At 44.1% G+C, this 13,534-nt stretch overlaps 1 protein-coding gene across 2 annotated transcripts in view; it reads right to left on the bottom strand.

The window, feature by feature from the left end:
* The window catches only part of uxs1 (UDP-glucuronate decarboxylase 1), a 46,282-nt gene that overhangs the window by 31,577 nt on the left and 1,171 nt on the right, over nt 1–13,534 (bottom strand). The window contains exons 2-4 of one of the 2 annotated variants that reach the window (XM_034286768.1): nt 4,636–4,769; nt 4,130–4,157; nt 1,824–1,872 (exon numbers count right to left, since the gene is read on the bottom strand). In XM_034286768.1, the coding sequence (XP_034142659.1) occupies nt 1,824–1,872; nt 4,130–4,134 (54 nt within the window). In that variant the 5' untranslated portion in view covers nt 4,135–4,157; nt 4,636–4,769. The remainder of the gene's footprint in view (nt 1–1,823; nt 1,873–4,129; nt 4,158–4,635; nt 4,770–13,534) is intronic. The other variant, XM_029125886.2, reaches the window with a different exon arrangement.

Genomic DNA, 13,534 nt, shown 5'->3' with positions numbered 1-13,534 from the left:
TTATATTGAATGGGGAGAGAAAGACCCAGAGACAAAAGAACCAAGAAAACACAGTTTTGATGGGGCTCCTGTGAGCCTCCATTGTGGGTGGGAGGGTGACTTCACATGGAACGTGTTACCAAACACCTGATGGTGTTAATCTGACTTTAAAGACTGCTATGTTCCATCAACATGAGATGTCTAATTAGATATAATTGTGTGCCTCCCTCTGAGGGAGCAATGTCACCCGGGGTTAAAGCTTGCGGGGAGACACAATGAGTCTTTGGAAGGCACCTGTCACTTTGAACCGCAGGCGCAGTCAGATACCCAATCGTCCCATTCTAATGAGGAATAAGGGATAAGACTCTTTTCTGGTTACATAAGAGACTGAAAACATTATTTTAAATGTGACTGGTACATGTACAGAACCCCAGCCAGGCCCAGCCAGGTCAAATCTAAACACCTTGTCATTTCTAATGACTGTGCTGCAGGGACACAAACAACTAAAACTGCCAAGACACAGGAGTTCAGGCGTTTAGTGCTCAACTGGAACAAATGCCAAGGATTCAGTATCTGAGCCTCGGGCAACTGGCAGAGCCTCAGGGAGTGATGGCTGAAAAAGCAGGTGATACATCTCAAGGCCGGATGGACCGAACCAGACTGAGCGGGGCTCCTCCCCCTGGTATCTTCAAAGGGGTTTTTTCGACAGTAAAGGACACTTTCTCTCTCCACAAGAGCCTGTGCCGCTGAAATAACTTCCCGGGTCAGAACTCTTTAACCATTAACCTTCCAGGATGGTTTAAACATTTGCATGGCAGAGACCGGGAGGCTACTCCTCGCTGCTGTGCGCACAGCAGCGAGGAGTAGCCTCCCGGTCTCTGCCATGCAAATGTTTAAACCATCCTGGAAGGTTAATGGTGTAAAAGAAGATTGCGTAGGAGTATTTTGGTTTTGTGTGGACATATGCTGTACATGTTTGTAGCCATTTTGCTGTTGTAATAACTAAGTGTTGGGCCCCACGCCACGGCTGACCGGATGCCCTCCCAGACGACCACACTGGACACGTCCAGGACTTGGTGTTTATATCCTCAGTAGTTTCAGGCAGGTGTAATATGTGTTGCTTGGTGTAAAATATTTTATGTCAAATCAAATCAAATGCAACACTCCATGATCCATCCCCGCTCTAAATCATAATTAGCGAGGCCTCCTTCGTCCTCATAATTAGCGAGGCCTCCTTCGTCCTCATAATTAGCGAGGCCTCCTTCGTCCTCATAATTAGCGAGGCCTCCTTCGTCCTCATAATTAGCGAGGCCTCCTTCGTCCTCATAATTAGCGAGGCCTCCTTCGTCCTCATAATTAGCGAGGTCTCCTTCGTCCTCATAATTAGCGAGGGCTCCTTCGTCCTCATAATTAGCGAGGGCTCCTTCGTCCTCATAATTAGCGAGGGCTCCTCGTCCTCATAATTAGCGAGGGCTCCTCGTCCTCATAATTAGCGAGGGCTCCTTGTCCTCATTTAATTGTGCCAGGCACTTTGACTGTCTGTATCATGTACAAGAGTGGGTCTTCAGGGCAAAAATGACAAAGAGACAAGATAAAGAGAAATAAACTCTTCTGGGGGACTCTGCCTCCTGGTTTTAATAAAAATGCACTGCTGCCGCTTATGGGGTTGAAGCCTTAATTACATTTAAGATTTACACACAGACACAGTCGATGTGTGTGTGTGTGTGTGTGTGTGTGTGTGTGTGTGTGTGTGTGTGCTGTATGGGGGGATGGTCATATTCTATAATTCATACTGATCATTTCATGGGGGATGATGGGGGAAAGAGGAGGAAGAGAGAACTCACCTCATCAATCCTTTCCTCAATTTTCATCTCTCCATGTTCCTGTATGGATCTATAAAGAGAGAGAGAGAACAAGACATAATAAGAGAGAGAGAGAGAAAGTGAAAGAGACCAAGCGGGAGAAAGAGAATGATAGAACAAATACCAAAAGATGTGGGACAGTAGTAATGCACGTTGAAAGCCAGTGGAGTCCAGATGCTGTGGTCAATAACTGACCCCCCTTCACCCCCGACCCCCCTTCACCCCCGACCCCCCTTCACCCCCGACCCCCCTGGTCATCAGCCTCTGGCTGGAGACATTTGCTGTTGCCGAAATGTGGATCCACACAGTTTGAAATTATAATCACTGTAGGCCAGAGTCAACACCTCGCCACACACAATAATCACTGTAGGCCAGAGTCAACACCTCGCCACGCACAATAATCACTGTAGGCCAGAGTCAACACCTCGCCACGCACAATAATCACTGTAGGCCAGAGTCAACACCTCGCCACGCACAATAATCACTGTAGGCCAGAGTCAACACCTCGCCACGCACAATAATCACTTTAGCCAACTGTCAGGTTCCCACCCATGTCTCTTCATCTTCCTCATCCATCCCCCACCCATGTCTCTTCATCTTCCTCATCCATCCCCCACCCATGTCTCTTCATCTTCCTCATCCATCCCCCACCCATGTCTCTTCATCTTCCTCATCCATCCTCCACCCATGTCTCTTCATCATCCTCATCCATCCCCCACCCATGTCTCTTCATCTTCCTCATCCATCCCCCACCCATGTCTCTACATCTTCCTCATCCATCCCCCACCCATGTCTCTTCATCTTCCTCATCCATCCCCCACCCATGTCTCTTCATCTTCCTCATCCATCCCCCACCCATGTCTCTTCATCTTCCTCATCCATCCTTCATCCATGTCTCTTCATCTTCCTCATCCATCCTCCACCCATGTCTCTTCATCTTCCTCATCCATCCTCCACCCATGTCTCTTCATCTTCCTCATCCATCCAGTCCCCCTCCTCGCATCTTTCAGTCACAGCGCCGTAGACTGATTTGGCTCTGGATTAACCCCGGCAAAGTGGTTCTACAGATGGTCCAAACAGGTGCAGGGCCTCACCCCCATGTAAATGCAATCAGACGCCCCAGAGGCAAAACCCCTCAGCACAACCAAGCATCTATCCATCACAGTCTTCAGACAGACAGCCAGACTGACAGACATCTTTCCATCACAGTCTTCAGACAGACAGCCAGACAGACAGACAGACATCTTTCCATCCATGGTCTTCAGACAGACATCTTTCCATCACGGTCTTCAGACAGACAGCCAGACAGACATCTTTCCATCACAGTCTTCAGACAGACAGCCAGACAGACATCTTTCCATCACAGTCTTCAGACAGACAGCCAGACAGACATCTTTCCATCACAGCCTTCAGACAGACAGCCAGACTGACAGACAGACAGACATCTTTCCATCCATGGTCTTCAGACAGACATCTTTCCATCACAGTCTTCAGACAGACAGCCAGACTGACATCTTTCCATCACGGTCTTCAGACAGACAGCCAGACTGACATCTTTCCATCACGGTCTTCAGACAGACAGCCAGACTGACATCTTTCCATCACGGTCTTCAGACAGACAGCCAGACTGACATCTTTCCATCACGGTCTTCAGACAGACAGCCAGACATGATTGCAGCAGACGAATAAGAATAAAGTCAGAGTGAGTGGAGCAGAAAAAACACCCTGTTGAGAGGATGTAAACATGGAACCCAGGACATGCATTAGATTAAAGGTAGTCTTGGGTTGTTGACTTTGCTTTAAGTCTGTCATGAAGAAGGCTAGAAGGAAGTGAAGGCACGAGTGAAAGTCAAATGGTGTAAAAGAGCTGAATGGATAGAGGGAGGCAGGGTAGTGGTCAAGACTGTGGGCCAGTAGATGAAATGTTGCTGGTTCTAAACCCAGAGCTGACCAGGTCCAAAAACCCAGTCATTCTGTCCCTGACTATGAATATGTTGTTAGTATACTTACCTGGTAAAATTACTATAAAATAATTACCAAATTCTAAATTAACTGAATGAATAAAAAAGGAATTAACTAATGAATATCAAACGTAAAATATTTGAACAGAAGAAATAGAAAATAATGACAGATAAACTGAGAGTAAAGGAACTGAATTGAAAGAAAATAAATTACATAATCTATCAAGAAAATCATGAAAGACCATGAGAGAGGATAGAGACAGAGCCACAGATGTTGTGCATTTTTTAGGACAAAAGGGGAATAAGACATGTGTAATGACACAGTACCTCATGTTGGTATACGTCCCCCAGACAGCTAGAAGGCCAGGGAAGAAAGAGGGGAAAGACAACATTAACAAAGAGCTTTTTAAACTGACCTTCCACAAAATGATTTTTAACCCACAATCTCATATCACCATACACAGGTTTAGGATCCAAACATGACACATTACAGTGCTATTACAGAGACCATTGTGGATATTTTGTCCACTCAGATAAACAAAAACAGAGCTTCTCGAAGCTTCTGTAAGCTGCGGACCCTGTTCAACAGCATGCATCACTGGTCAGAATGCTGCTTTTATCAGCGTAACTCTTCATTGTGCAAAACAATTCCTCGTGAAATTGTTTTAAATGTTATTTGTTTTTAACAGGAGGGAGCCAGAGAGGTTTAAGGGCTAAAAGGATCATCCTCTCTTCTCACTGTATCTGTGAGTTCCCACCCGTGAACAGACTCTACTTGTGCCTCACAGAGAGAGAGAAGGAGAAAAAGAAAGAGCAAGAACGAGTTATTCAACCTGTTTCAGTCAGGCAGTCATGCTGTCCTCTATAGACACAAGAGTCAAGTTTGAGCAGAATGAGTGAAACCAGGAAGCCGGGTGTCCTTGTGGTCTGCCAGATGGAGCCAGTCTGCACCCGAATGTTCAGGACTCTGCAATCGACAAGCTGTTTTCAGGACTGCCACAAACTTAATGACATTTTGTCTACGCACCGTTTCCATAAAAATTATTTATGTAGCACAAAATTTTAAAAAAATTAAAAGGAAGATGGGTTACAGAGAGACAGGGAGGTTAGATGTGATGTTACAGGAAAGTGGCAGAAAGTAAGAGAGAGAGAGAAAGAGAAAGAGATGGGTAATTGCTGGTTGTCATGGTAAATGGACCTGGCTATTTACCACAGTTTATTGTCTCCATAGCACCCATCAGGCTCAAACTGGAATGTCACAAGCTTACTATTAACACATAGGACCCTCTGTGGAATAAGAGAATAACACATTCCTCAATAATTCAGATACTTCTGACATCTGAAATCATTCAATTAAAATCACTATTTAGCACTACCAACATTTCTAATATATATTATATTATATTTACACACACACACACACACACACCTAAAGGATTATTAGGAACACCATACTAATACTGTGTTTGACCCCCTTTTGCCTTCAGAACTGCCTTAATTCTACGTGACATTGATTCAACAAGGTGCTGAAAGCATTCTTTAGAAATGTTGGCCCATATTGATAGGATAGCATCTTGCAGTTGATGGAGATTTGTGGGATGCACATCCAGGGCACGAAGCTCCCGTTACACCACATCCCAAAGATGCTCTATTGGGTTGAGATCTGGTGACTGTGGGGGCCATTTCAGTACAGTGAACTCATTGTCATGTTCAAAAAACCAATTTGAAATGATTCGAGCTTTGTGACATGGTGCATTATCCTGCTGGAAGTAGCCATCAGAGGATGGGTACATGGTGGTCATAAAGGGATGGACATGGTCAGAAACAATGCTCAGGTAGGCCATGGCATTTAAACGATGCCCAATTGGCACTAAGGGGCCTAAAGTGTGCCAAGAAAACATCCCCCACACCATTACACCACCACCACCAGCCTGCACAGTGGTAACAAGGCATGATGGATCCATGTTCTCATTCTGTTTTCGCCAAATTCTGACTCTACCATCTGTATGTCTCAACAGAAATCGAGACTCATCAGACCAGGCAACATTCTTCCAGTCTTCAACTGTCCAATTGGTGAGCTCGTGCAAATTGTAGCCTCTTTTTCCTATTTGTAGTGGAGATGAGTGGTACCCGGTGGGGTCTTCTGCTGTTGTAGCCCATCCGCCTCAAGGTTGTGCATGTTGTGGCTTCACAAATGCTTTGCTGCATACCTCGGTTGTAACGAGTGGTTATTTCAGTCAAAGTTGCTCTTCTATCAGCTTGAATCAGTCGGCCCATTCTCCTCTGACCTCTAGCATCAACAAGGCATTTTCGCCCAAGGCATTTTCCCAGTAACTGAGCAGATTGTGAAATACTCAGACCGGCCCGTCTGGCACCAATAACCATGCCACGCTCAAAATTGCTTAAATCACCTTTCTTTCCCATTCTGACATTCAGTTTGGAGTTCAGGAGATTGTCTTGACCAGGACCACACCCCTAAATGCATTGAAGCAACGGCCATGTGATTGGTTGATTAGATAATTGCATTAATGAGAAATTTAACAGGTGTTCCTAATAATCCTTTAGGTGAGTGTATATTGCAACATATCTTCAAATCTGATTAATATCAGTTACACCTTATTTTCATAAAATTACCATCTGGTTATCTGGAAAAGGTAAAATGTAGATACAGGACGAGGTTTAAGGTTGGGGTTAGTGTTAGTAGATAGTTAAATGAAATGTTATTGGTAGTCTGTAGATAATCTGTAAAGCATCAACAGATTGACTACCCAAAAAAAATGATACCGTAATCTCTTACATTTTACGATGTACACAATTTTTTTTTTATTATCAACACGGTCCATAAGTTATTGCAGCCCTAGCACAAACTGTTTTATTTTAATTTTACAAATCATATCTTAAATGAAAGCATTTGCTCTGTTTTATTATATAATACAGGGCTAACATGAAACCAGTTGGTAACTAAATTGGATGTAACATGTTATGTGAGCGCTAGCTAACTGAAAACGTAAACTTAATAAATTAAATATTCATGTAAAATCGTAACTTATGCCAGAATAAAAACATGAATCTATTGCTTGAAAATTACATAAGAGTACTTACAGAAAAAAGTATTTTTGCAACATCTAAATTTGACCTGCATGAAGTACTAGCATTTAGACATCCACAATAACACCTTACATTACCACATTATCATCCAAAGCGCAACGCGCCACAGCCAGCGCAACGCGCCACAGCCAGCGCAACGCTCCACAGCCAGCGCAACGCTCCACAGCCAGCGCAACGCTCCACAGCCAGCGCAACGCTCCACAGCCAGCGCAACGCTCCACAGCCAGCGCAACGCGCCACAGCCAGCGCAACGCTCCACAGCCAGCGCAACGACCAATCCACATGTAATGGTGGCGCATTTGTGTGACTGTATGCTGGTGCCTTATATCTTATAGTCCAACCTGTTTTCAAGAGGACTGGACACACAGGGAGCACACAGCCCGTTCCATCCTTATACCCATCATATCGCAGCCTCCCCTGGGAAACATTAAACACAAACCTAAACAGAAAACACCCTTGCGATGAATTTAAAACGGCAAACATTATCATCTTCAAACGTTTATGTCATTCGTCAACAGTGAGCAGTGATTTGACATTCACCGTACACACCTGATCCACGAGGAGCAGGGAGACAACGCTCACAGGCCGACTGATGCAGCCCAGGCCAGGGTGCAGCACAACGCCAGACATAAAAGCTGACGTGACGTGAATCCGCAGCCTCTCGGCTCACACGGCTTCCCGTCATATTTGGAGCTAGACACCCATCTGTCAATCATCTCAGAGGGGACACATTTGTATCAGGGTTCCTCAATATCACCCGGATCTATGCAGCGCTGCAGAGTGTCCCACGGTCATACACATCCATAGTTCATTAACGGAGTTAAGGCGTGTGTGCGTGTCTAGTTAATGTGTGTGTCGGGTACAGGGAGGTGGGCGGAGACAGTGATGAAGTAAAACACTAACGGTCTCATCGAGAGATGAGCTCAAAGGCTCTTCTCTCATCGGAGTACTACAAGCAGCGCAGCTTGTCCTTGAGATCGCTAACAGTAACGAACCACATTATGTAAAACAGGAAAGCGTCCGGCAGAGATCAGCTTCTCGTTAGCTACAGTTGGCCAACATTACCTACATTAAAACTATAAAGCCCTTTTTTACTACTACTAATGAAATGCCATGATATAATTATTTTAATATATATATATATATATATATATATTATATATATAGCACACAGTCTTGAGAAGCAACTTGGAAAAACGCTTGCAGACTTGGTCCACATTAGCCTAGCTACCCATCCAAGGCATTAGACTAAAATTTTCAAAACATTTTCTGGCTTTCATTTAGCTATGATTTAAAATCTGGAAAATGTAATTTACAGAAAATCCTCTTGCAGAAAGTCTGCTTGGCATAGCATGCCCTGTAAGTAGTGTGTGACAGTTTGATAGCCTCTGGGCTCCTCTGTATTCTGCACATCTGTATTTAGAGTTGCTATTTCATAGAACGGTCTGTTCTCGATAACGAATGCTTGAAATGCTTAGGGCTGCATTGTACGTAGACGCTTCTTACATGGAAGGGACCAGAGATGGGGGAGACAGAGATGAGATGAGTGTTTCATTGAGCATCTCTGTTTTCATCCCAGGCAATTTCACACACATTTTTTGAACTCAAGGAACACAGGTGGAAGGTTTTCAGGTAGTTTCAATGACAAAGGATGAGGTGGACAGCCACAGGGAAGCTGAAGACGGAGTCTCTTGCTAGATGATAATCATCTGACAGAGTTTCATAAGATCTGTCCGTAAACTGACTCAGAAATCCCAGGACGGTGAAAAGCATCACAAATTCATGAATTTGGCTTATGAAGAGGGCAAACTTCCATTTTGATGTACAAAGGTCTCACCTCAAGGTGGAAGCAGAAATATTAACCAGAATGTTAGTGGTGGTGCTTTAGAGGAGGGGCTCTAGGGGGGGGGTGTGTGGGAGTAGGAGAAGGTGGAGAGGAAAGAGAGGGGCTGTAGGGAGATCGGTCCCTGGAGATCAGTCGGAGGTTTGAGAAAATAAAAACCAAATGCTGGAGAATGGGGGTTGCTTGGGTCTCAGGGATGGCTGTCGATAGGTGATCGGTGGTTGGTGCCCCAGGGAACGTGGGGTTGAAGAGAGGCAGCAAGAGACTCCTGAAGTAGAACACAAAGGTGCCCAAAAGCTGCCAAGGTTGGCCTCTTTCAGAGAACCTGAGGGGAGCCTAAGGACGTAAGGAGACACACAAAACTAGGACAGACATTCATCATCCTGCCACCTCTACACAACCCACATGAAGTCTCCGCTACTCGCTCTCCCCACAAATCCTCCTGATTTGTCTCCAATTCTACAGTCTCGTTCCGCACCCTGCTTGTAGCAGGCAGATTTTAAGTCAACAGACCACTGCTGTCCTTTCACCAGAGGTGAGGGGCGAGAGAGAAACAGGGAGATGAAAGTGAGTCTGTCACTAGACACTGTCATGGCGGGTGACTTGGCCTGGAACGTAACATCTAACACCAACGCCAGACACGAGGCCTATAGATTACAGGCAGCTGACGGCGGTCAGGATTCACTCTGGTGGCCTGGAACCTCACACAATTGGGCAGGTGGAGAAAGGCAGAGACAGGGGTGTCGGCATAAGCAAAGGGAAATCTGTGCCGCGTGACTTGGAGGCAAACCATCCTGCACACACACAAGGCTTCAGACTACACTCCAGTTAACAATGACAGCACACTGAAGGAATGCAAACAGCCAAGAGAAACCGCATAAATAGTGAATGCAGGGAGTGGGTGGGTTCGTGTTGGAATGAAGAGTGGGAGACATTTCTCAGATTCAGGGGTGAGAGGCGTACATATTCAAGCAGTAGAAGCATTCTACGAATCATGACGCGGTGAAATTTGCATATCGCAACTTTGCGAGCGACCTTTTGTTTTACTTGCACAGCCGCGTTTAAACGGTGACAGTCTGGCACCCTGACAGGGTACTCTCTACACACTGTAGCCCGCGGAGTACCGGCAGTGTGTTCGAGCTTGCGCACGAAAGTATGCGAAAGCAACATAAAACCAAAAGGCAGCTACGTCTTCCTGCCAATTGAAAAACGATTTCGAAAGCACCCTAATTTCTTTCCGACACTAACAAACCACTCAACCAGAACGAGCGCAAGTCACCATCAATTTTGACACACAATGCGATACAAGAGGAAAACACCCATGAAATGTTGAACGAGCCACTCGGGCGGGAGACGTCTCACCCAAACATAGGCTATCCGGTTAGGCTGAGGGTGCTACCGTATACCATAACACCGTCAGAGACTATAAAGGCATCGCTGGTGCAGAATCACCAGCGATCTAAGACAGCCAGACCGTGTGTCGGAGACACGCACACAAATGAACGGTCATATGCGATGCGGTTTGGCTACCTCCGTGCATGAAAACCAAACCGGTGGAAAATAGCACCGGGTGTCTTCTACCGGAAAGTTCAGCAGAGTTCACTGAAACAATTCATTGCAGCGTGGAATGCTTCTAGTTGTTGTTGTGGTGTTCGATGTTCTCTGCCTGCCTGAAAAGAGGCATGATAAAAAAAAAACAGATGTCCCTCTGTGTCTCCCTCCAACCCCCTGCAAGTCAGCCAAAGGCCACACACCCAGGGCTAATTGGAAGAAAATATATCTTATTCTAAGACTGTAGCTGTGTGTGTGTGTGTGTTTCTGCACTAGCACTCATGAAGGTCCCCATTCCCAAATGCTATAGTATATGTGGCAAGTGAGTGTGTGTGTGGACCAGTCTGTGTGTTTTCTATTTAGCCACTCACCCATTTAAAATTCAAGGGAGTGTCATTATAATTGGGTAGGTTCCAAGGAGGTTAGTCATACGATTAGTTTAAGCCCAGAGGCAAAAGTCAAACTAGTGTAACAGAGAGACAGCCTACATAAATCACAACAGTAAATCTACAATAACATTAGCATACAGTAGCACATACACATCACAACTTTGATGTCTCATAAAATGGATTTACAAAAATTATAGGAGTCCATGGAATACCTTTAAATATATATATATGTTTAGTCTCTTAAATGTTGGCATGCTGAAGATATAAAACCAATGACCTTGTTGCTTTTGCTCCATCATACACAGTTCATTTTATGCCTTCTGTATGCAACCCTTTGTAAACCTTTGGTTGATGTTGCAAATGTGAATTGGTTCTGAAACAGTCAAATAAAGGTAAAAAATATATATACACAATTATACCACAGCTTGCAGTGAATGGGATAATGTGCCCCGCTCAAACAGACACTTCCTGTCAGAGCTGTAGATACCACGACGAGACCTTCAACCCAGAAACTCAACGATGAATGTCAAAGCTAGTTCCACTGTGTGTTTCTCTCTACGCTGCTTTTTTCAACCCTCTAATCAGGTCCTGACTTAAGACCTCGGACAACAAAGGGTGCAATTATCAGCTACAACATAAAAGTGACAGGTACCAGACCTTGTAGGGTACGAGTTGAAAACGCCTAACTCGAAATTTCAGATGACAACATAATTATTTTATGGGAGACTGCCTTGTTTTTCAAAGCCTTTTATCGGAATTTCGAACAACTGACAGACTTCCAAAATTGTATTTGCTGTAAATTGTTTGTATATACAGTGGATATAAAAAGTCTACACACCCCTGTTAAAATGCAAGGTTTTTGTGATGTAAAATAATGAGACAAAGATAAATCATGTCAGAACTTTTTGCACCTTTAATGTGACCTATAATGTAAACAATTAAATTGAAAAACAAACTGAAATCTTTAAGGGTGAAAAATTCAAAATAAAAACCTGGTTGCATAAGTGTGCACACCCTCTTATAACTGGGGATGTGGCTATGTTCAGAATTAACCAATCACATTCAAACTCACGTTAAATAGAAGTAATTACACACCTGCCATAATTTAAAGTGACTCTGATTAAATCACAAATAAAGTTCAGCTGTTCTTAGTTGCATCTCAGGGCAAAAGCCATGGTCTGCAGAAAGCATCAGAGGGATCTCATTGTTGAAAGATATCAGTCAGGAGAAGGGTACAAAAGAATTTCCAAAGCATTAGATATACCATGGAACACAGTGAAGACAGTCATCATCAAGTGGAGAAAATATGGCTCAACAGAGACTTTACCAAGAACTGGACGTTCCTCCAAAATTGATGAAAAGACAAGAAGAAAACTGGTCAGGGAGGCTTCCAAGAGGCCTAGAACAAGATTAAAGGAACTGCAGGAATTTCTGGCAAGTACTGGCTGTGTGCTACATGTGACAACAATCTCCCATATTCTTCATATGAATGGGCTATGGGGTAGGGTGGCAAGACGGAAGCCTTTTCTTACAGAGAAAAACAACCAAGCCCGGCTGAAGTTTGCAAAAACAAACATTAAGTCCCCCAAAAGCATGTGGGAAAATGTGTTATGGTCTGATGAAACCAAGGTTTAACTTTTTGGCCATAATTCCAGTTATGTTTGCTGCAAAAACAACACTGCACATCACCCAAAAAACACCATACTCTCAGTGAAGCATGGTGGTGGCAGCATCATGTTTTGGGGCGGTTTTTCTTCAGCTGGAACCGGGGTCTTAGTCAGGGTGGAGGGAATTATGAACAGTTCCAAATACCAGGCAATTTTGGCACAAAACCTTCAGGCGTCCGTTAGAAAGCTGAAGATGAAGAGGAAGTTCCCCTTTCAGCACGACAACGACCCAAAGCACACATCCAAATCCACAAAAGCATAGCTTCACCAGAAGAAGATTAACGTTTTGGAATGGCCCAGCCAGAGCCCAGACCTGAATCCAATTGAACATCTGTGGGGTGATCTGAAGAGGGCTGTGCACAGGAGATGTCCTCGCATTCTGACAGATTTGGAGCGCTTTTGCAAAGATGAGTGTGCAAATATTGCCACGTCAAGATGTGCCATGCTAATAGACTCCTACCCAAAAAGACAGTGCTGGAATAAAAACAAAAGGTGCTTCAACAAAGTATTAGTTTAAGGGTGTGCACACTTATGCAACCAGGTTATTGTGAATTGTTTATTTTTACCCCTCAATGATTTCTTTTTTTTTTCAATTGAATTGTTCAGGTTATAGGTCACATTAAAGGTGGAAAAAGTTCTGACATGATTTATCTTCTTTTACATCACAAGAACCTGGCATTTTAACAGGGGCGTGTTGACTTTTTATATCCACTGTATACACACACACACACACAAATCAACTCCTGACTAGTTAAGGCATTCATCTTCCTGTACTTCTCAGCTACTATAATCTCATTAGATGAAAATAAATAAATAAACCAACTAAAACGAGGGATGTCAAACTAACTACGCAGTGCGTTATCAACGAACAACACATTCCACTGTGATTGGTCAATAATAACAGTACTCCATTAGAAGTAGGACAGATTAATTTCTGCGTGGTTGTAGAGGCTGCCTGATCAGCCTTTACGAACGCCGCCAGAATATAATTCTTCCCACTTAAGCTTTAATAAAAATGAATTGACCAACCCACCCTGTCTCTTGTTTGCATGAAAACATGTGACCAAACTGGGCTCTTCCTGCTAATCAGTCCCAACTGCACCAGCTAGGGGAGCTTGGGTCAACAATATTATTACCTTTTACCAGTACCGAGCCATGTGGGAAAAATCTGTTT

Source organism: Esox lucius, chromosome 16 (genome assembly GCF_011004845.1).
Source record: "Esox lucius isolate fEsoLuc1 chromosome 16, fEsoLuc1.pri, whole genome shotgun sequence".
NCBI classification, from domain to species: domain Eukaryota; kingdom Metazoa; phylum Chordata; class Actinopteri; order Esociformes; family Esocidae; genus Esox; species Esox lucius.
This window is presented reverse-complemented; position numbering and strand designations above follow the sequence as displayed.